The sequence below is a fragment of the Paramormyrops kingsleyae genome, chromosome 1 (assembly GCF_048594095.1).
Source record: "Paramormyrops kingsleyae isolate MSU_618 chromosome 1, PKINGS_0.4, whole genome shotgun sequence".
In the NCBI taxonomy this organism is placed as follows: Eukaryota; Metazoa; Chordata; class Actinopteri; order Osteoglossiformes; family Mormyridae; genus Paramormyrops; species Paramormyrops kingsleyae.
In genome coordinates this window covers 61,608,330-61,631,199 of record NC_132797.1, presented here as the reverse complement: position 1 = coordinate 61,631,199, position 22,870 = coordinate 61,608,330, and the positions used below count along the sequence as shown (strand labels likewise).

The 22,870-nt window shown below is 46.6% G+C and overlaps 3 protein-coding genes across 10 annotated transcripts; 1 reads left to right on the top strand and 2 right to left on the bottom strand.

Annotated features, from left to right (window-relative positions):
• Nucleotides 1-1,795: 1,795 nt before the first annotated feature.
• osgepl1 (O-sialoglycoprotein endopeptidase-like 1) lies at nucleotides 1,796-6,152 on the bottom strand. The gene is made up of 7 exons (XM_023809953.2): nucleotides 5,773-6,152; nucleotides 5,180-5,567; nucleotides 4,892-5,096; nucleotides 4,675-4,823; nucleotides 4,315-4,445; nucleotides 4,152-4,223; nucleotides 1,796-3,086 (listed from the first exon to the last, which is right to left on the bottom strand). The coding sequence occupies exons 1-7, from the start codon at nucleotides 5,967-5,969 to the stop codon at nucleotides 3,005-3,007; spliced, it is 1,224 nt and encodes a 407-aa protein (XP_023665721.1). The 5' UTR covers nucleotides 5,970-6,152; the 3' UTR covers nucleotides 1,796-3,004.
• A 592-nt stretch (nucleotides 6,153-6,744) lies between these two features.
• Nucleotides 6,745-9,550, bottom strand: LOC111842885 (ORM1-like protein 1). Of its 5 annotated transcripts, none has more exons than XM_023809955.2 (5): nucleotides 9,466-9,528; nucleotides 8,649-8,702; nucleotides 8,336-8,520; nucleotides 7,887-8,038; nucleotides 6,745-7,575 (listed from the first exon to the last, which is right to left on the bottom strand). In XM_023809955.2, the coding sequence occupies exons 3-5, from the start codon at nucleotides 8,507-8,509 to the stop codon at nucleotides 7,389-7,391; spliced, it is 513 nt and encodes a 170-aa protein (XP_023665723.1). In that variant the 5' UTR covers nucleotides 8,510-8,520; nucleotides 8,649-8,702; nucleotides 9,466-9,528; the 3' UTR covers nucleotides 6,745-7,388. The 5 variants fall into 5 exon arrangements, with proteins under 5 accessions (XP_023665723.1, XP_023665722.1, XP_023665728.1 ...); XM_023809954.2 differs by having other exon boundaries at nucleotides 9,348-9,505; XM_023809960.2 differs by having other exon boundaries at nucleotides 6,745-7,634; nucleotides 9,348-9,504.
• pms1 (PMS1 homolog 1, mismatch repair system component) lies at nucleotides 9,549-19,650 on the top strand. 4 transcript variants are annotated; one of them, XM_023809951.2, is made up of 13 exons: nucleotides 9,549-9,696; nucleotides 10,007-10,156; nucleotides 11,054-11,236; nucleotides 11,370-11,472; nucleotides 11,582-11,745; nucleotides 12,572-12,688; nucleotides 13,848-13,970; nucleotides 14,149-14,295; nucleotides 14,414-15,120; nucleotides 16,339-16,809; nucleotides 16,879-17,009; nucleotides 18,612-18,772; nucleotides 19,257-19,650. In XM_023809951.2, the coding sequence occupies exons 2-13, from the start codon at nucleotides 10,025-10,027 to the stop codon at nucleotides 19,440-19,442; spliced, it is 2,625 nt and encodes an 874-aa protein (XP_023665719.2). In that variant the 5' UTR covers nucleotides 9,549-9,696; nucleotides 10,007-10,024; the 3' UTR covers nucleotides 19,443-19,650. The 4 variants fall into 4 exon arrangements, 3 of the variants coding, with proteins under 3 accessions (XP_023665719.2, XP_023665720.2, XP_023665718.2); XM_023809950.2 differs by having other exon boundaries at nucleotides 9,566-9,696; nucleotides 9,988-10,156; XR_002838015.2 differs by lacking the exon at nucleotides 16,879-17,009 and having other exon boundaries at nucleotides 9,564-9,696; nucleotides 9,988-10,156; nucleotides 19,257-19,395.
• Nucleotides 19,651-22,870: the final 3,220 nt, after the last annotated feature.

The window sequence follows — 22,870 nt, the reverse complement described above, 5'->3', positions numbered from 1 at the left end:
CACAGAGGATCCCAAGTTCAGAATCTGAGATGGCTGCGCCCTTTATCAACAGAAGGGAAAGTTATAGTTTTATACTGTTTAAGCACTACTCATTTGTGGCTCATTAAATCGGTTGCACACACTACTATACCATCCAACTTATCTGTGGATGTGTTGCTACGGAGTTTTATATGTAAAGCACCGCACGTAACTGATATTGCTAACAATGGCAATTAACCGGGCTAGAATTGGATTTCATGATTAGTCGGACTATTTGTCAGATTTACGGTAGTTTGGGCTAATTGTAACTGAACGAAGATAAAGACCGTTTAAACTGAGGTACCTTAAATACGACAAGTTGTCCGGCTAAGCAAAAAATCTTGCTTTTTGATATGGCTCCATGGTATTGCACTTGTGTGGCAGATGGAATGCATCCGACTCGTGTTCAAGATGTTCAATAAACATGTTAAGTGCATATATATTCCCCTTTTTCTTAAGTCTGTTTGCTCATGCAAAATTAAATGTCATTAATATAGATTAAAAATTAATTATATTTAATCGTGATTAATTGAAATTAATCCACAGCAACCCTGTGATTAATCTGATTAAAAATTTTAATCGTTTGACAGCACTAATTATTAGACAACAATAAAAAATTGAATGGTATATTGTTGTTCATTTTGCATTGGTTTAAAACCCTTATTACGGGGACTTGCCATGTGCTTCTTCAGTTTTGCAGTTCAGATGCAACCATACCCACAAAATTCTAAATTAACAGATGCGGTATATAAATATAATACCACTGTCAGAACATTCCAAACCTGTTTTTTCATCTTGGATTCCTTATTTAAAGAGCAACACATGCATAACCTTATTCGTCCAATATTAGTAAAACTTTGATGCTGACATGATCTACTGGCTCCCATTACAAGATGAATAATCAAATACCTTTGGCTTGCTGAGCAAGTGTTTCACTGTTTGTGCATTCAATTTTTTAAATGTCTTGAAAACATTTTTGTTAATAAAATTATGATACGATGATCATCTATATATATATATGTGTGTGTGTGTGTGTGTGTCATGGAGAACAAAATAGGGTGTGTGATAAAGATGTGTGGATCGATACTGACATATAGACTTGATGTTGAATGTTTCATTTCGAGAATCAGTTCTAATGTTAAAAAAATGTTATATTAACTTGGTAATATAAAATGTCTGTATTAGGGAGTAAGATATGACTCAGTATCAGTCAGGGTTGGGCAGGACTTAATATAAGTATCAACTATACCAGCTTTTGTATTGGGTTGAAAAGAAAATCAGTTGTATTGCCCATTCCTGTATCACAAAAATGAATAGAGCTACTCCATCCATTCATCCATTTTCTGTAACCACTCATCCTATTCAAGATCAGGAGGTTATGGGCACACAAGGTGTACCTATTCACACCTATGGGGCAATTTAGCAATGCCAATTTACCCTCAGCATAGTTTTGGACTGTGGGGGAAATCAGAGTACCTGAAAGAAGCCCCACAACAACACAGGGAAAACATGCAAACTCCACATCCTGGCAGAGACTTGAACCCTCCTCCCAGAGGTTTGAGGCAATAATGCTAACCACTGCACCACTATGTCACCCCAAAAGCAACTCCATTCTATACAAATAGAAATTTAAATTATTTAGCATGTCTCCCTCTAGTGGATGAAAAACCACATAACGTTTATTAAGCCTATCCTGGTACTATTACTACTACTAGTAGTAGTGGTAGTATTATTATTATTGTGGTTGCCAATTTAAAGAAAGAGAAGAGCTTCTGACTTTCAGCAAAGACATTTTATTCAAAGCTACATACATAGATAAATAAGAGAGCCGGGTCAGCCAGTCCCTGGGCTAAATAGAAGTAAAGGGCCTTGCTCAGGGGCTCAACAGGGAAACCGCTTTGCTGACCTTGGGACTTGATTCAGTGATCTTCCAACAATCTTATCCTGCTGAGCTACACAGTGCCCCCAAGCTTCAGCCTGCCTGTCAAGAGTGACTTCTCCAAAGTGGCCATTCTCATTCTCTGAGCTTGTTATGGCGCTCATCATCCCAACACCATCCTCCTAGAGGATTATCCCCCTAGGGGATCCCGACAGCCACTCTGGAGCTGAACTGGGAGCAGATTTACTGCACCATGGAAAAGCCCCTCCCGGGCCGGAGTCTCACACTGCTGCCGCTGCCTGCAGCACACAAGGGTGCATCCTGTCTGCCGCCAGTCTGCTCGACTCATTACACAGCACGCCAGCAGCCTGGAAGCCCCAAGCCCAGAGGGACCCTAAATGCATATCTCCCCTGTCTCACAAAAGATATGACCTGCGCCCAGGGCCCCGCCTTCCCTTCCAGAGCTAGGCCCCGTGCATCTCCCAAGAGCGCTGCGGCTGCGGTATGTGCTGCTCCACACGGATGTCCCATTTAGACAGATCATCTGTCCTGTAAATTCCCCCCAGCCCACGCAAAAAGCAGTCAACAAGACAGCAAAACCAGAATCAGTGTCACATGGTGTGATTGGATGAGACTGCTTGACCGTGACAACTTGTTTCTACCTCGATGCCAGGCAACCTGGGTATCCTGGAACTCCAACCAGCTCGTTGGTTCACAAAGACCAAGGCAGTTTGTGGCTTTGGATGCTGCACCTGATGGTGTCTGGTTCAAATCCAGGGTTGGCAGAGTGATTTCCCCATTGGGCCCCTGAGCAAGACCCTTAACCCTGTGTGGTTTCGTGGTGTAGGGATTCACCCTCACTCTTGTGTTTCTCTTTTATCACAGTTTAGAGGAATACAATGGCTGGCTGCACCACATCCCAAAAGTATCAGATTTTATCAACACAAGTTAATATCTAGAGTTAACTAAAGTTAATAATGTTAACTTAATAATTAAAGTTTGTGAAGTTAGTTACCTAAAACATTTCCTGGAAAAGAACAGAAGTGCCTTCATTTAATTTATTTACTGCAGCATAAATATTTATTAAAAACAGGAACACTTTCGTCATCAACACATGTCCAGCTTCAGCTGTGGTAACTTGATGGCTGCCTCCTTTACCTGCTGTGTGATGTCAGTTCCAAAGGGTGCCCTAGGGGAAAGACCCAGCAAAGGAGGCCACAAGTGGCACTTCTTAGGACAATTAACGACACCGAGCCTATGTCAGAAACCCTGCAGCGGTGCTGGCCATTTGCACACTGCCACACTGTACATAAAACCATTTACACACTGTCCTAATTGTTTGTTTGTTACACACACACACACACACACACATATATATATATATATATAACACATGCACACACACACATGCATACACACAAACATGTAAACAACATATGTGTGTGTGTATGTATTACAAAATGTTCTCTGTGTTCTCTTTAGCCACAGATTTTAGGCTACCCCCTCCCCCCAACTTAATTTGTTTAATGTAATTCAACCTTTATTGATCTGTACTCTCTTTTTGTTCAGTCTCCAGAGCGAGCCAGATTTACCCCAGAATTCCACTGAGAGCAGTTGTGCAGCATTCTGGCCATGGTCCTGATCACCTTTATACTTTATACTACAAAGCAGAGCAGCAGGCCAGAGGTTGTTCAGCAGGAAGGAGGAGGATAAATGCTGGTGTTTTCCTCCTGCTAACAGGCAATGTATGTAAAATGTAGTAACGAAATAATTATGATGAATGTATTTTTGTTTTGATGAATGTACTTTTAACAACAACAGCCACAATCTCTGATCCATGTCATTTATAACTGGGCTTAACTGTATTTATCATTATCTCTAGAGTACAGCACAACAAAACAGTAAAAACTGTGATAAACAAAACAGTCAAAAAAGACTCAATTTAACTACACAGATGATTTGCCTATGGTAGAACAAAAATTCAAGGAAAAAAACTAAAAATTAGCAAGCTGACAAAACACTCTGCTTCTGAAACACTTCTAGTGGGGGTTGAGGATGTGCAGTAGACGGAGTAAAACTGCGTTGTAGCTGGAACGCAGTACAACCGCTCTCTACGAAATTCCAGGGTTATTGTAAGGTGAACCAGTGTAAGTAACAAGTCTTGAATCATTTAAGTACTGCCTCATAAACCTAAATCTTTATGATCACTAGTGCTGTCAGGTTAAAGGTGCCTGGCGGGGCTTCTCTGACTTACTTTGGCTCATACATAACATGTTGTCCATGTGTCAGGACCCCCTTCTCCTCCCTGAGTCTTTCAATGCCATTCCTGGAGAATAAAAGACATGAAAATGCAACTGATGATATGCAAGGGAGACGGAGGTGTGTCAGCTTGGGGACAAGACGTGGGATCCACTCACCACGCAATCATGACCCCATTGTCAGTGCACAGCTCGGGTGGAGGGCAGATCAGCTGTAGGCCAGTGGCATCGGTGACCATTTTCAAGGTGTGCCTGATGTACTGGTTGCTGGCCACACCCCCTGACACCACCTAAGATCAACAGGGCATCACTATGACAATGCACCACACTGACATAGCCAAGAAAATGGGTCCCATGCATCAGCAGGGGCTTTGCAGCTAAAGAACTGGACAGCCAACCAAGACCATGAAAAGTCTCATCTCCTTATGCCGGTGCCTAACCAAGGTCCTGTGGTAACTATCCCAGGGTTAGGAACACAAAGTGTACACATAAAAGCCTGAATATTCAGAAGTCACTCACCAGGGCGGCATCACTCTGAGGCAGAAGGCCGTTGGCCTTGCTGAACAGGATGGCGCGATGCGTGCGGTTGGCCAGGTGGGCGGCTACAGCATGCTGAGTGGCCGCTGCAATGTCGCCGGCGCAGGACAGCACCTCCCCCGGCCGCACCCCTGCCGATGGACACGGGTGAGACGGCGCTGGCTGGGTCAGGAGCTAGGCGACTGCGTAGACAGCATACCTTCCTCCTCCTCTTTCATCTCGATCGCTCGGGTCACCTGGTTCCGGAGGCCAGCGAAGGAGAGGTGGCAGTCATAGCGCTGGGCCATTGGCAATGTGAAACAGAACCTGGACCTGTCACCTGCCCTGGCCACACACTCCAGGGCCTGCCCCCCGCTGCACACCGCCCACTCCGGCCGGCTCTGCAGGGATAACCTCCTTGCCACCTGAGTGGAAATCCAGTCGAGTCAGTGAGTGTGAAGTGATTCGCCAAAAGGGCCATCAAACATGAAATCACCGCCAGCCAGACCTTATCCAGAGTATCCCCCGGGGCCTCATCCAGCGCTCGGCCTAGCAGCAGGAAGTCGTCAACGCCCCTCGCCATGGCTAAGAGGCCATGCCCCCCTGAGACCAGTAGCACCAGGAATGGGAACGGCATAGGCTGGATCATCCTAACAGTCAGGGCATGTGCCTCCATGTGGTGAACAGGAATGAAAGACTTCTTGTGCTTGTGCACAAAGCTCAGGCTGTACTCCAGACCCACCCTGAGGCTCAGAGCCAGCCCGGGCTTCACAGTGGTCGCCACTGCGGACAGATCACCGGGCGCAACGCCACTCCAGTCCAAGGCATTCTGCACCACTCTGGCTATGTTCTCCTGGTGAAGTTTCTGGGCAACTACCGGAATAATGCCACCAGTTCTACAGGAAGTATGGTAAAGACAACAATCATGACACTGTCTTATGTGGCTGTCTTATGTACTATTGTCGTCCCCCCCATCCACCTGTCCCCTCCCATGTAGCTGTAGCATAAGAATTTCACTATTGTCCTACAAACACACGTGGCAATAAAACTTAATACGTATTTAATGAAAAACAAGCCGCTGATGGGAAGCCGGCTACCTACTTTATATGCACGTCTTTCTGGGAGTGCAGAGACTCCCCAAGGACGGTGCCCTCCTCGTCCACCACGGCGGCTCCCGTATCATCGCAGCTCGTCTCTACACCCAAAACTAGCCGCCGGCCCACCGGTCCGGAAAAGGATCTGGCCGGACAGCTCAGCGCACATCGCAAGGACCTCCGGAGAGCATCTGACATAAACATGGCTTGGTGCGTCTTCAAAGCCTGACAAGTTCATGGGGAACGGCGCTCATCGTGCAACACAGAGTGCGAGGCAGAGCAGTCAAACAAACACGAGAGTGCGACTGTGACACGTGACACAAACACCGCTACGAACTTGTACGAAGTTACGACGGAACAGATTAAAACGCTACACATGAACACTTCCGGCAGGAAACTGCTGCACCAGGAATGGGTTCCGTTTACAAGAAATTGGTTGTGCAGATACACGGAACCTCTAAAATTAAAATGCTGCACCATTCACGTAACATACCTAAATGCACAGCCACAGTAACTTCACGTTACAATAACATACTCAGAAAAATAGTCTATTGACATTGTCTAGCTTTTGTACCCATTAAAAGTTGCTTTGCTGTCTAAAGCTACACCTGTAAAATATATGAATAAAAGCAGTATGTGTAAAAATGTCTTACAAGTTAGTGAAAGTGGACAGATTGAGTATTTTTGTCATTCCTTGCAATAATGCAGGCTGGCTTGGTGGCTCAGTGGACAGTAGTGTCACCACACACCCACCAATCTGACCCCTGCCCTGTGTTTTTCTATGTTCTCCCATGGTACTCACATTACCTCCCACAGTCTAAAAGACATGCATTTAGGTGAACTGTAATCTCTAAATTCGGTGTAGAGTGTGACTGTGCATGTAAATAGACTCGGATCCCCCCCATAACCTATGCCCTGTGCTGGAGAGAACCCGTAGGCCTATACTGAATAAGAGGATGGATGGATGACAGGAGAAGGCTTAAAGGGCACATTTTTGTTTATTATCTTAGGCACTGACAGAGTACCGACACTACAAACAAGCAGAGGCAATGTGGCCTCAGTAAAAGTATAATCTATAAAAACAACAGCCAAATAAGCATAAACACAAACACGGCATAAAGTAATTCCTTTTAAAAAAAAAAAAAAAAAAACACAGAAGTGTAGCCAAGCTAACCTAAACCATTATTTCTTTGCCTCTGTAGAGTACTACATATAAAAAAGTCCAAACCCAAAGGGTTCTTTTTCAGATCTGAGGAAACCATGCAACATTAGTCTCAGTGTTTCCTACATCATTCCCCCGTTGCTTCAGAGCAACCGGAGTCTAAGAATCATGGCACCCTGCTCTGATGAACAAATAATGTGTGAAAAACGCATCTGGAATTTTATTTCTCTCCTGAAAACGTTTATAAAAGATGAAAATAAAAGGACCATAAAGGACTGTGCAACACTAAATGTGGAAAATAAGAGATAATAACAAATCATTATCACATATGTCAAGGGAAAAACGACCAGTTTAAGATCTGGGCCTGCCCAGGTCTGTGACAACATTAAATACGTTAGTTAGTAACGCACACACTGTTCATCTCTGCCAGCATCCATCCTGTGCAGCTTCAGAGGAAGCACCTAACCCATCAACACGTCAGTTACCCATTCTGTGACATACAAAGCACAGCGGGATATCAGCTTGCATGGCCCAAATATGGCTTCACTGCGCCCCCTATTGGGCAGCTTCTTTAATACTTGTTGATCCCTAGGATTCGGACACCATGGAGCTGTGGCAGCTTGGGGATGAGCACACTCAGGAGGGAAGCTGTGTTAATCACAAAATGAGCAGGATCATACTTCGTGTAGAAGCTCGTAAGAAAATACCTGAAAGACACAGCAAGACATGCAGTGCAATTCAGGCAGACACATCAGCATTCATTATGAAGCACAACAAAAATAAATTGATATATGCTATTAGAGCAGCTACACCCGTGGGAAGTTTGATTTATAAATCAATCTCGTTACAGAAAAGAAGGTTCCGAAGCTCATGACTTTAAAGAAATAACTTCCATTTTGAAAATGTCACAGGTTTCTATGTGATCAATAGCAGGTTGTTATATTACATGAAACACTTACAGAATGATTGGTGAGATTGTGAAGAACTTCCTGGAAGAGGTGAACTGTACACCATAGTCCAGCTGCTCCCAGTGTGTGAGAAGCCTGGCTTTCCCCTGATCAGGAGTCTCAAAGGGTGTACCCTTGACAGCATGCAGGAACACATACATCCCCTACGGACACACAAGAGCCAGAGGAAAGCTTTACTGGTGATGACAAATGTACGGGAAATATATACAGAGCCGAGCCAAGGAGGAGACATGAAAATTTATAATGTAAATGCAGCCCCAAAATAAAGGCATAAAACTCTAGAGTCAAGAATTCCTGAACAGCCAGAAGATCTGTTCAAATCTTTCCATCTTATCCATTTTTAAGGCAGGATTGACTAAGTCACTAAAGGTATCAACAGAAAAAGTCAAAAGCTGCCAAAGCCATGCCAGTCATTCCACTTATCCCTGAGGGTCACCAACCAAGTTGTGGATAACATTAGTCAGGGTCCAGACGACAGGAACGCTGAAGAACGGGATGCTGAGGAGCACGACGTGAAGGAGCCCCACACCCAGCGCATACGTCAGCCAGATGCCCCGGCTGTTCATCACACGTGTATTGGGGTTCACCTCGCTGTGGGCCACACCTACATTCATGGTGCGTGTTACTGGGAATGGGGTGAGGGGGCACAGCATTAACTTCAGGACAATGCTTGGTCAAAAAAGATTAATCTTTTGCAAGACACCCATTTCTTTATCACAGGTCTGTTCCAGTGTTGGAGTAACAGTAACTTACTTTAAATAATAGTGCCCAAGCGTTGTTACCAGTCTGTGATCAATAACGGCACGTCTACAAAAATACACAGGCAAATCAATGACGTATAATTATAGTTGCAGGAATATATGCAATATTACAATAACAGACAACTCAGACAATCTCTAGAAAAACATCTACCTGTGTAGGGTATAACAGGCGGTGACAAACTGCATGTTGACCAATAATTAATCATAATGAAAAAGCCAGAGGCGGGGGATAGATAAAAAAGCACAAGAAAACCCGGGCTCGGTGGAGCATCTCTGAGTAACGAACCGCTGGTGGAGGAGTTTCTATGAGGGGGTGCGCCATACAAGGTACATTCTAAAAACTTGGCGATGCTTAAAAGACAGCCTCTATCTGGGGGTGCTTGCGGCCAATTCGACTTCATTAAACCAGGTGCGGTCTTGTAACACTGCTCTCCGGGCCATCATTATAAGCTTTAATCGCGCCGCATGATAAACGCAGCTCCTTACGGCCACCCGGAGCTCCGGAGCCCCGACTCCAGCTTGATGTTTGACACGTAGTCTTTTTTATGCAATTTGGCTGGTTTTTAATCAACACCAGTTGAATTCACTGGGGCTTCATCATAGACAAATACGCGACCCTCCATCTAAAAAAAACAGCGCTACACTTGCAGGAGATCCGGCAACTGTGGGGCAAATTAACACACATACTCACAGGAGCTCCTCGGTAATTACTCTTGTTGATAAACACCGTCCCTTTTTCGCCGATACTGTAACAAAGAAAGGCCAAGCTACTGCCTTTTCTCTCCCCACCCCGTCCCAACGTCGCTTACCCTCTTAGTTTTCTTCCTTGCCTAGGATCACGTTGGCCGGAAAAGGCGGACCATTCTAAGGTGAGTGGTGTGCGGCCCGGCCAATCGGTGTACGCCGTCAGGGTGCAATTTGCAACTGGACTTCCCGTGCCTGCCGATGCCGCGCACGAGCCATGTTCAGAAAACAAACGAACCCGCGAGCCACCAGGGCCTCTTAAAAGAGGGAGATATGTGTATCGATGCTGCCGATGAGTGAGTGCGATCTTCAGTTTGTTCTTCTGGCTATTTGCACGAATTCTGAGGATTTCCAAATGTCTGACCTAGCTGCTTTGCCAAAATGCAGTAATGCATTGCAATAAAATGTCGAGCATGCATAATCACAGGGATAAGCCTTTATTTTTAATGATTGCTTTCCGTGCATGTTACAGCTAGATCGCCATTTCTTTCCTCGTGCAAAGTTGTTCTTTGATTACGGGAATGTGTAGACCAGGATGCACGTCAGCCTGGGATCGCAGTGTGTACAGTTGCATGTGGTTTCAGCAGGTGCCCCTGGTTTCCGCAGAACCGCCTGATAGACGAAATGAAGCAGCTGCCTGCAGAAACTGTGCGATTGCTGTCGAGCTCTCAAGTCATCACCTCTGTGGTCAGTGTGGTCAAGGAGTTGGTGGAGAACTCACTGGACGCAGGTGCCTCGAGCGTCGACGTGAAACTGGTAATGGGTTCACAGAACATTATCATGTCTCCGTGCATCTTTTTTGACGTCCACAATTTTTTAACAATTATATGTTGAGTATCGGAGGTCAGGCTGCTGATTAAGGAATGGAAATTTAAACTAGGGCGACAACTTGAATCCTATTTACTGTTTTACCTTCAAAAATACTGAGAAATGACATTTGCATGCGGCTTCTGTAGATTATCTGGTCCTACGCCTCACTTGATCGTTGAAACAATATCAGCATTTTTATGAATAATGTTTGTTGACAGGGTACATGAGCATATGACACCTTTGGGTTAAGCTTTTATTAAAAACAGCTGTTTATAAAGACACCTTTGCATGATTCATTTAAAAAGAAATCTTCAGGAAATCGTTGACTGGAGCACTTGTTGCATTTCCTCTTGGTCCCAGAGGTCCAGCAGCTGGAATCCCATCTGCTCAAGCTGTTGCTCAGATGACATTTAGGTCTGTCGCAGAGGTGTGATGGAAGACTCGTCAGCAACCCTAATCCAGCTGTTTCCAAGGCTTATTGCTTTATTTGTGTCTCTGTGTTTTGGTGAAGAAACATCCAAATGCTTTTACATCCCAAAGAGCCTCTCACACTCACCCCATGCTGGCCTGTTTGTCTTGGTATCTGGGAGTATTTTTTGGAAACATGCATGGTCTTAGTTATTAAAGGGTCATTCTCATCAATGCCCTGTCTGGCAGTCTGCTTGGCATTTTCTCATGAACTCTTGCCATTTATCTTCCAATGATCTCCTGGTTGTTCAAGAAAATAGTGAACTTGTTTGAATATAATATTGATCGCTCTGATATGATTTTAAATATGGCCTTTGCCATAGTAGGTTTCACGTCACGCTTGTGTGAAAAGCATGCTTTGTTTCCCTGCTGCAGGAGAACTTTGGGCTAGATCGCATAGAGGTGGTAGACAATGGATGTGGAATCAAAGCTGCCGATGCTCCAGTGATGGCCGTCAAGCATTACACCTCCAAGATTTCTTGTCACAGTGACCTTGAGCGCCTGGAGACCTATGGGTTCCGGGGAGAGGCTCTGGGATCAATTTGCGCTGTGTCTGAGGTGAGAGACAGCCCCTCCTGCATGTGCAGTGTGAGGGTTATCATAGAGCGCCCCCTCAACGCACAAAGAAGGCAAATAGCCTGCTGGTGAGAATGTAGCCATGTCAATTATATTCACTGTGGCTCTTCTCCAGGTCATCCTGACCACAAAAACAGCTGATGACAATGTCAGTACCCAGTACACACTGGACCACAATGGAAACGTCACGTCCAGGAAGCCATCTCATCTTGGCCAGGGTTTGGCTTTGCTTTTCATTTAAACATGTATTCAGATTTGCTTCTTTTCCTTTCAGCCATTGAGCTACCATGGCTCTTCGTGTTAAAATTCTGCCCCCCCTCCACCCAGGTGCCACGGTGAGCGTCTTCAAGCTCTTTAAGAACCTCCCGGTGAGGAGGCAGTTCTACTCTAGTAGTAAGAAGTGCAAGGAGGAGCTGAGAAAGGTGCAGGAGCTGCTAATGGCCTATGGCATCATCAGGCCAGCCCTTAGAGTCCTGCTGACCCACAACAAGGTCCTGCCTCCTGCCGTTCCCACTCAATCTTTACCTCCTCACTCAGCTGTGAGCTTCTGTGGTCACCGGAGGGAGGAAGACATTGTATTTAACTTCCAGAATACAGGCTGCCTGAAATAACAGCAGCTGATTGGCCCAGAGGGTCCATGTGACATCCATTTCTGTATTTTTACCAGGGCTGACCTAATTTACTGCCACAAAAGCTTCTTTTCCCCCTGCAGTATCTCTTTCTGCCACAAGGGGTCCTCATGCATCTGATCATTTATTGGTTGGTATATGATGGATACTCTTCCAGCCAAGGTCAAACTTAAAATTTTCAGTTATAAGAAGTGTGTATTTCTATTTATTTATTTTTACTTGGTTAATTGGTAGTTAATAATGATCAGAGCATATCAGGAAGTGAGGTGCTTGCAGCAGACTTTGAAGAGAGACTTGGAGGTGTACTGGACAGGAAGTAGGATATTCATTTGGTTCCTTGGTTTTGGGACCCCTGTCAATGCCCTGTTTTTCAGTCAGTGCTGCTGCAGGTGTGTAAAAACAAAAAACTTGAACCATGAAGATAATAATCATGCACCTTATTCAGGGACACCTGCAGATTATTGGTCAGAAAAGGCCACACCAATATTATTTGCAGTTAGGCTTATGTCATACCAGTTTGTGTGGAAAGTGATGTGTGCCTGCTCGGAAGGCAGGGCCATGCTGAGTCCCTGTCCACATGTAAGGCGGGATCCCCTTGGAATGGTTGTCTTGCTGGATTCCCCTTCTGACCCTGTCTGCAGGTGCATGGTAGCCGTCGGCTTGACCTTTTCCCTGTGTGTCAGTGCAGGCGGTGGTCTGGCTGAAGGCCAAGGCATTGGATCACCGAACAGCCCTGATGGCGGCACTGGGAACCAGCACTGTGGCCTCCATGGTGCCTCTCCAGCATCGGCAGGAGCAGCCAGAGGTCAGTTGGAGGTCACAGAGAAGCTATGCTGCTGTCTAATGTACTTTTGACTACATCACCCACAGGGAGTTTCACTCAGGCTTCTTACAGGTGTATTCCAAATTTCTGTGAAATCTGTATGGTTTTGCAGGGTATTAAATATATCTTAGTTTGAATATTATCTTTAGTTTTTAATGCATTCCTTACTCCTGGCCAGACATGCTGATGGGGTCAGATGTCCTTAATGCCACACGGGGTTGTCATTTAATTAACTGTATTCCATGTGACCCGCTAGTCGATATCTGCCCTCGGTTGGTGAATATCATGGCCGCTCGCATACAGGCAAGACTGGCCTTCAGATCCACAGAATCTATGATTGAAACTGAGCGTTGTGGGATTTCTGAATCGTTATGCGGTCGTACATGCCTACAGTTGTGCTCTGTTAAGCTCTGAGCATGGTTCACATGGGAATATTCTGTTTGTTTAGACGTTATATCAAATGTGCCCTACCCCGCTGAAATTAACACTCTGCTCCTGCTTACGTATCACAGGTTCTCCTTATGGCCGATGCTCCAGAAAGTCTTTACCAGACAAGGATGTGTTTCTGTCCCCAATTTATTATATTTCAACAATTCTAGGAATTCCCACCCCGAGATGCTAATTTATGGTTTGGTATTATTATTTATTTTATTTTCTCCTCCCCTGAGCGGTCTGCTTGAGTAATCAGTCATCAGCCAGCGCGGTTTTCCGCTCGACGCCGCTTCTGCGGAGCCAAACTGTGTTCCTTCCGGGCGGTGCGCAGGTACGGCGCAGGAGGCTGATTTCCGACAGGCAACGGGACGCGACCCGCTCGTGTAAAGGTCGCCCGGGAAAGGTGTTCTTTGCATCAGAGCTGGGGGTGTTGGGTTCACCTGCGTTAGCTGACCCGTGGATTTCGCAAGCCGTCTAACTGGCAAAACAGATGCTTCCAGAAGAGACGTGCTGCTGTCTGGGTCAGCCCAGAACCTGCCTTCCAGCAGTCAGATTTGGAGAGCAGATTATCACTACCTGACGGGCCCACGACATTCCACACAGGGGCAGCAATTAGATGAGAGGTCACAGTGGGGGGGGGGGCGGCATCAGCATGGAGTCCCAGACTGGTAATGCTGGTGCCATGTCATCTCATGGCCACTCTCCACAGATCATTCTGGAAGGATTCTTCCCCAAACCTGGCTCTAACCCCAGCTTGATGAGCTCCACTACACCTGACCGCACGTTTGTGTTCATTAACAATAGACCTGTCCACCACAGAGACATTCTCAAGGTAGGATGGGACCTGGGGGGGGGGGGGGGTTGGCAGGGGTGCAGGGTCTGAGGTATGGGGCTTGAGTGTGGGCATGGGGTTTGGGAGGGGCAAAGGGCTGGAAGTGTGGGCATGGGACCTTCACATGTCTGATATCAGGCACTGGCCATGGCTCTCTCCATCCTGCTCAATCCGGTAGCTGCTGAAGCGACAGTATGGGGCCCATGTTGGCGGGGAAGGAGCCCCCAGCCGCTACCCAGCGCTCATGCTGAGTGTCACTGTCACTGCCTCTGCCGTCGACGTCAACCTCACCCCTGACAAGACCCAAGTGATGCTTCAGTGCAAGGTACCACACCCTCACTGTAAGCCTCACCCTTATGTATATGGAGGTTCGGTTCCTTGCCAGTGAGCCTGGTATACTGATGTCCTCCAATATGAAGAGACTCCCTGCCTGCTGTTTTCAGGAAGCTGTTTTATTGGCCCTGGAAACCATGCTGACATCACTCTATTGCCCGGAGTCCAGTGGGCCACCCCCTATTGTCCCAAAAGACCCTAAGTGCAGAGTGGAGGAAGACCCCGTGTGCCAAACCGCCCCTGACTGTCCGGGGCCCCCTGCGGTTGATGACACGGCCCAGGTCACACCATCGGACCGGCATTCTGAGTGCGAGAAACCTGTGAGCGAAAACACCACCAGCAGGTCAGCAAACACAAGCTCCTCGTCCTCGTCAGAGGACTGGGTCATCAACAGCTCATGCAGCTTTGAGCTGAACCTCTCTCTGACTGGCGAGGATGGCATCACGAATGTCACCGGGGTGTCAGAGCCAGACATTGTGGATGGACCCAAACCAGGTCGGGACAGCAGTAGCTGTGTTCCCGAGGTCTCCCCGGTGAGCTGGAGTATGGGCCGTGGGCTGCTGGACCCGGACACGGGGCAGGCCATCTCGCCCATGAGGGTCCATGTGTCTGTGCCGGAGCCCAAGAAGGCGGCTAAACTGACAGCCTATGACCTGATCAGTAACCGCACTGTGCGCCAGCCCCTGTCAGCCAGCGCCATGTTCGAGCAGGAGAACCGGACCACTGTCCAGCGGGAGAAGCCCGATGCCAGTGAGCAGGATGTGAGCACCGCCCTGGAGGAGAGATGGAAAAACCTGGGGGTGCAAGAAAGGAAGAAGTGAGTTTGGTTTGGTTTGCTATGAATTCAGGAATTCAGTTAATTAACTAGATAATAGTGATGTTAATAGCAAACCATCCAAAGGCCACATGTGTGAAGTACAGCGTGGAAAGTCGGCTCTGCTGCAGGGGAGGTTTCTATGAGGGATTCCCACATTATTAAATGGTCACACTTTACCATATAAACCCAGCGGTTCTGCATGATACACTGCTGCCCCCCCCTTTACTTGATGAAGGTTCCCTGTGTGATAGACGTTTCAGACATTCAGGGCAAAGCACCAGTTTGTTTGCCTTCTCTGTCACCCACTGATTTACGCTTCTTTTCATGACCGCCTTTCCAGACGCCATTGTGTTATTTATTATTTTTTTCTGTAAACTTCTTGCTCCATGTTTTCTTTGCTGGAAGGTGGACAGGTTCCCCATTAGATTTGCAGCGGCCTGATCTCCATTTTCCAAAAACATTCATGTGAAGTGAGTCACTCTTATAGATTTACACGTTATCGCGCAGTCCTTGGCTATGTCCCACTGGGCAGAGCAGTGGAATTCTGGGAAAATGTGGCCTCTTCCCTCTGCTCTTCCTCGCTCTGCCTTCCTCTTCCCCCCCTACCCCCCCCCTTACCACATTCCCTGGCCTGTGCTTAACCCCCCCCCCCTAATCCCACAGAGCCACTCAGGTTATCCAGAGTATATTGTATATGATCCTGTCTGTGAAATGTGAGGTATTTCAGTACCTTCGGCCACTGACCTCTCCCCTCGCAAGCCAGGAAAACCGTTAACACTGAATGTCTGTTAGTAGAAGTGCTGATGTTTAAAACATTCCCTGTGTTACTCTCGGCTGGTTAATTCCACTTAGAAACATTGTGCCGGGATTGACAGAGTGGCCTGAAGAGATCTTAAGCACAAACCTGTGAAGGTTTTCATCGCTTAGCCTGGTTTGTGTCTTTTAAGTCAAGATTAGCAATTCAGAATAATCACCGTGTTTCAGTGAGCGCTCCTGAGGAGGCAGCTCTTATTTATTGTCGATGAATAATTGTGTTATGGGACATTTTTATCCAAAGCGACTTACAGTAGAGGGAAGTACTTTTTACATATACTTCATGGGAATTGAACCCATGACCTGTGCAATGTTAGCCCCGTGCCCTTCTTGTTGAGCTACAGGCAAAGATGCCTTGAAACTAAGCTGCTGCTGGTTTAACTACCACTTTCCGGTCCATTCCAGGTATGAGGAGAAGGCTGAGAAGGACCTACTGCGCTATCACCTCCAGTCAAAGCGGGCTGCAGAGAGAGTGAGCTCAGAAAAGCATCCCAGGCCATCTCCTCCTGCTGGTCCAGGCCAGAAACGCAAGGCCCCTCTGTCAAACCTGCAGGTCCTGGACCAGCTGTTCCTCCAGCCTCCCAGTAAGAAGAAGCTCCCTCCAGAGAAGCAGTCTATCCCAGTGGCGTTCAGCCTGGCGGCACTGAGGCAGAGGTTGATCAGAACCACAATGGGCCGCCGGATCGACTCAGATACAGGGGGGGTGCAGCTCGTGGGCCGCCTGCCCTCACACAGCGCCTGGGTCATCCTGCGCGGCTCCCACCTCTTGCTGCTGGACCCGTCCCGCATAGAGGAGGTGCTTCTCTTCACCCAACTGCTGGAGACCAACATCATCCCCACCCGCCTGCTGGATGCCCCGGTCACCTTAACCAACAGGTAAGGGCCGGGATCCCCAGCCACCCATGATACCACCAGCTTCCCTCACACACTTTCTGCTGCCCCCAGTGTCCTGGGTGACCCAGCAAACATGAGGGCTCTGTGCAGCATGCAGAAGGACCCTCCCGAGCTGAGCGGGGCCGCCTACTTTACCGACCCCAGGCTCGTGGCCAACGGCTTCCAGATCCGGCAGATCCCTGGTACGCACTGTACAACCTCAACCCCCCCCCCCCCCACCATGTACTGCTCAAACCTGTCTCAGTGCGGTTCACCTGAAATCACATTTCAGAAATTAAATAATTTTTTAATTATTCTATTGCTGCTAGGTTCTGTTAAGTTAGGAAATGATATAGCTAAAATTGTATGAGAATTGCCATTTAAATAAATGTTTCCAGAATGGATAAAGAGCATTTTGTAAATCTGCTGAATGTGTTTTAATTTTATCATCTAAGGCTTTTTTGCTGGGACTTCACCACTTTATCTCTGGGATGAATTAACAGCCTCCACCCACCTTTAAAATAAAGTGTAATGGGGGAGGGGGGTCATTCCTCCTTCACATCAAGCTGCTTACATCCTGCTGTTTAAAGGTCTCTGGGTTTACCTGTTTTCATTTAGAAGAACAACATTTTGAGCATTTCAAAATGCTGGACATTTTAAATGTCATAGTTTATAAATGATTAGCAAATGTCAGAAGCGGGTGAGTAAATAAGAGGATTACGGCACTGAGGTCTGCAGATCAAGTTCACGTTTTCATGGGATACAGGCATTTCGGATCAGGCTGAAACGGACTAGAGAAAAACTGTTTCAACCTGGTGTCGTTCTGTGCTGTTTGATGATCATGTCAGATCCTGAAATATAAAGGCGTGTGGTGTGATTTACCATTTCATTCCTTTGTTACGTGATCGCTTAAGTGTTCTGGATCACATTTTAAAGAAATGGGACCAATAGGGTTGATCATCAGAGTCGTGCCTGTTTGACCTTCAAGAAGATGTCAGGTTCCCACTCTGGCTGTTTTGGTCTCTGGTAACTTCTGGCTGTGTTCATGGTGCTGTTTGCTGCACACATTTGCTTTAGGATTACCTTGTCTCCCAATCCTGCGTGCTCCTTATCCCCCCTGGAGCCCGGGCCCTGGCTGCAGGTTTGAGTGTGACCCCGGTTAACTCGGGCTCAGGAGCTGGCCAGTGTTTGAACTCTGAGAGGGATTTGGCTTCACTCTGTTGCCCTTTAGAGATTAGTCTGAGAAACTCGCTTGGTTCCATCAGCTGGCGGATTTCTCCACCCAAAACATGTTTTTGTTGTTTATGCTGCAGGACAGTTAATTGAGGCCATTCAGCTGAACCACAGGGAACAAGAAGCCCAGCTCTCCTTAACCCTTCTGCCACCTGCTGTCCTGTATACATAATGCAGCAGAGGCATTTGAGAGAAGCATGCCTGGAGCATTATCATTAACATTTCTTCTGCATTGGGGACCGTCAATTTCTTTTGTAATTATTTAATGTCCCACAATGTTTGTTAGTGTTGGAGAGGAGCACAGGGCCTTGGGAACACCCCTGCCTGCATAACAGATCCTGAAAACACGGTGCCTGTCCTCCCTGGACAGGCTGAGCTGGAGCCTTCATGCTAAACCCATCTCCAGCCCAGGAGGACATTGTAATAGCCATTTAGCACTCTATTTGGCATGCCGTGTGTTTGCCTTGGTGTTGCCCCAAATTGTAAATCAAAATATTTATTTATTATTCTTTCCTGGAGAAACTTTACTGCCCAGAGTATATTAATGCTTGTTTTCCGCTTCGCTTGGCCAGGCCCTCTGTCCCCAGAGCCACATCTGGAAGTGGCTGCAATGGCTGACTGCATCCCCTGCTTCGGCGTAGGCGATCTCAAGGAAATTTTGAGGGCTGTGGTCGAGAGGCAGGCGGCGAGCGTGAAGGAGTGCAGGCCTCTCAAGGTCTGCAACTACCTGGAGGTACGCAGCGCCCTCACCTCACCAGCTCTGCTGTTTCTGCTGGAGTTAAAGGAGAGGCTCCCAATCTCATTTTTCATAATGTAATTGTTTCTGGGTTCAATATTGCTCTGTAAATTAACTTTGGGGAGCTACAGCAGTAAATTTGCTTCGGTCGGCTGTGTCAGAAAACAGGTCTGGTTTGAGGGACCATGGGCAGAGGACAAAGTTTGGGAAGCAGTGTGTGGCTTACTAGTTTAAGACACTGCCTGTGATCAGAAGGTCACTGGTTCAGATCCCAGCAAAATCTCAGTAGTGATTTCATCATTGGGCCGTTGAACAAGGCCCTACACCCCAATTGCTCCAGGGACTGGCTTTTGGATGAAAGCATCTGCTGAATAAATAAAATTGTAGCTGATGCTTGTAGTATAGCTCTGAGGGTTAATGATTCTTCTGCCCCCTTCCACCCCGCACGTGGTCCGGCATGCCTGCTGACACGCATATGCAGGGAGAGGCAGTGCGCCTTGTGCGGCAGCTTCCCCTCTGCTTGTCTCAGGAGGATGTGAGGGACACCCTGTCTCGGCTGGACCGGCAACTGGGCACCGCACGCCACACCTGCCTGCATGGACGCCCATTCTTCCATCCACTGGCCAAGGTCCCAGTGACGGAGCAGGACCCCCCCACGAGTTGCTGAGCATGCTGGGAAGGGAAAATTGGCCTGTTTATCACCCGTCCCGCTACTACTTTCACCCAACTGGAAACTGACAGCCTTATGTGATGGTTTCTCATTAAAGAACTTTGTTTTAATTCTATTCATGAATATTTTTTTTCTATGCACTGTATTAATGTCCAGATTTATTAAATGTACATTAATAAATTACAATTTTGTGAATCACCTTCAATACCCATTGTCATCAGCTTGACATCAGAGTGGCAGGTCTCTGCTACTCATGCAGGGCCCACGGAACTGTACAAGACTGCCTTTTCACCCAGGGGCAGCTCAATATGTCCTCAATTCCCAAAATCTAGCAGTATGACCCCAAAGAGAAGGGGGAGGGGGATGGGCAGAGCTGTTGACTTTGGCAAAGCCCTTAAGACGAAGCGACTAGCTGGATTCACTGTCTAGTACCACTGAGCACCTGTTCCCGTTAACGCTCTCCGGAGGACACCAACGCAATGTCTGAAATGAGACATTGTGCTTGGGCAGGCTCCAGCAACTGTTTATGTTTACGCTGGATTTTTTGGAGCAGAGAAGTTGCTGTTTTCACCCACTCAAATCAGCCAAGACAGGTCTCAAATGAGGAAGTGGTCCCAAAAACCCCTACGCATTGAAGGGAATTGGCGTCTACATTATTATGGTTAGTCATGGTGTCACAGACTAACATGCGGGAAGGTGCTTCTCTTTTAATCAGGGGATGTGATGGAATTAAAATTATAATATTAAATTATACCATGCCACAATGAAATTCTCAAATCTGAAGAGTATTGATTAATTTTCTATAACCGCATATGTAATGCTGGGCCTCCGAATCGCAGTAGTAAATCAATGCACAATTATAATCTTTAAAATTGACAGAAACTATAAAAGCAAAGAAATTGCTACAAGTCAAGCAACAACAATGCTTCAGGCCGAGGAGCTCGACCCATGGTCAGTGATTAAGTACCAAAATTATTTACTGCTATAATGCACTTGTGCTCCAGTCATACTTTACAGTCCTATTTAATCTGCTTAAATAAGATTCTATGTAAGTCTGGGTTTAATAATCAGTAAATATTAAGCTAAATTAATAAAAGAATGGTTGTTATTGCAATTTTTTCTTACATATTTGTATACACTCACCTAAAGGATTATTAGGAACACCTGTTCAATTTCTCATTAATGCAATTATCTAATCAACCAATCACATGGCAGTTGCTTCAATGCATTTAGGGGTGTGGTCCTGGTCAAGACAATCTCCTGAACTCCAAACTGAATGTCAGAATGGGAAAGAAAGGTGATTTAAGCAATTCTAAGCGTGGCATGGTTGTTGGTGCCAGACGGGCCGGTCTGAGTATTTCACAATCTGCTCAGTTACTGGGATTTTCACGCACAACCATTTCTATGGTTTACAAAGAATGGTGTGCAAAGGGAAAAACATCCAGTATGCGGCAGTCCTGTGGGCGAAAATGCCTTGTTGATGCTAGAGGTCAGAGGAGAATGGGCCGACTGATTCAAGCTGATAGTAGGAGCAACTTTGACTGAAATAACCACTCGTTACAACTGAGGTATGCAGCAAAGCATTTGTGAAGCCACAACACGCACAACCTTGAGGCGGATGGGCTACAACAGCAGAAGACCCCACCGGGTACCACTCATCTCCACTACAAATAGGAAAAAGAGGCTACAATTTGCACGAGCTCACCAAAATTGGACAGTTGAAGATTGGAAAAATGTTGCCTGGTCTGATGAGTCTCGATTTCTGTTGAGACATTCAAATGGTAAAGTCAGAATTTGGCGTAAACAGAATGAGAACATGGATCCATCATGCCTTGTTACCACTGTGCAGGCTGGTGGTGGTGGTGTAATGGTGTGGGGGATGTTTTCTTGGCACACTTTAGGCCCCTTAGTGCCAATTGGGCATCGTTTAAATGCCACGGCCTACCTGAGCATTGTTTCTGACCATGTCCATCCCTTTATGACCAGCATGTACCCATCCTCTGATGGCTACTTCCAGCAGGATAATGCACCATGTCACAAAGCTCGAATCATTTCAACTTGGTTTCTTGAACATGACAATGAGTTCACTGTACTAAAATGGCCCCCACAGTCACCAGATCTCAACCCAATAGAGCATCTTTGGGATGTGGTGGAACGGGAGCTTCGTGCCCTGCATGTGCATCCCACAAATCTCCATCAACTGCAAGATGCTATCCTATCAATATGGGCCAACATTTCTAAAGAATGCTTTCAGCACCTTGTTGAATCAATGCCACATAGAATTAAGGCAGTTCTGAAGGCGAAAGGGGGTCAAACACCGTATTAGTATGGTGTTCCTAATAATCCTTTAGGTGAGTGTATAAGGATTGTACATAGTAATAGGCTGTTTTAGAATCGCATCCAGTCACTAATTTGCTTAACCAAGCTCAATCTAGCAATACTTATCAGCTTTATATATTCTTACCCTCCTTAGTTTGTTATTAATCCTATAGTTCCAAACTGCTGCCTGTACCAGATGAGTCATAGAGTCTCATTAATTTGTTAGCATTCGGGATCCGATATTTACTGAGGGATGTTTCATAAATGTACAAGTGCTAACCCTTTGAGAGGCTGTGGTACCATGGGACTGGGTCGAATCCTGCCGGTTTTGACAAACTGCCTTGATGCTCACGGTGTGAGGCCCTTGAGAAGCGTGGTACCGGGGGACCGGGTTGAACTTACTTCCGGTTCTGATGATCAGCCTTGATACTTGTTGTGTGGGGCCCAATGAGAAGCGTGGCACCAGGGGTCCGGGTTGGACATTCTTCCGGTTCTGATGATCGGCCTTGATGCTCACTGTGTGGGGCCAATGAGAAGCGTGGCACCAGGGGTCCAGGTTGGACTTTCTTCCGGTTCTGATGATCGGCCTTGATGTTCGCTGTGTGGGGCCCTTGAGAAGCTCGGCAGCTGACAGGAAGCATAAATTGTGCCCCACCGTCTGCACAGTTTCTTTAGAGGCTTTATTAGCCTCAGATTTATGCGGTGAAGCGATAGCTGGCTTCCCTGAAGCACAATAAACGGATCCCATCCAAAGACATTTTCATGGAGCGTGAAAGAAAGACCTTTAAGGGCTCAAATCTACTGCAGCTAACTCCACATGCCCTTTAATGGCTAATAACCGAACAAATAAAAACACACATGTACGTAATTAATTAGCACGCTGTTTCCCATGAGGGGATAGTGTGCCTCTGTTTTCAACACTCAGGACCCCATTCTGGGGCTACTGTCCGTCTACTAGAGGTTTGCTCCTTTGAAACCAGGGATGTTATCCATGTCAAGGATGCTTTAATGTAAGGTTTCTTTACATAGGTATTTGTATATTATTTAATTAGCCACCAATACAGTTTCAATTTACAGGGTCTGCATAGCATTACAGAGACTGGGGT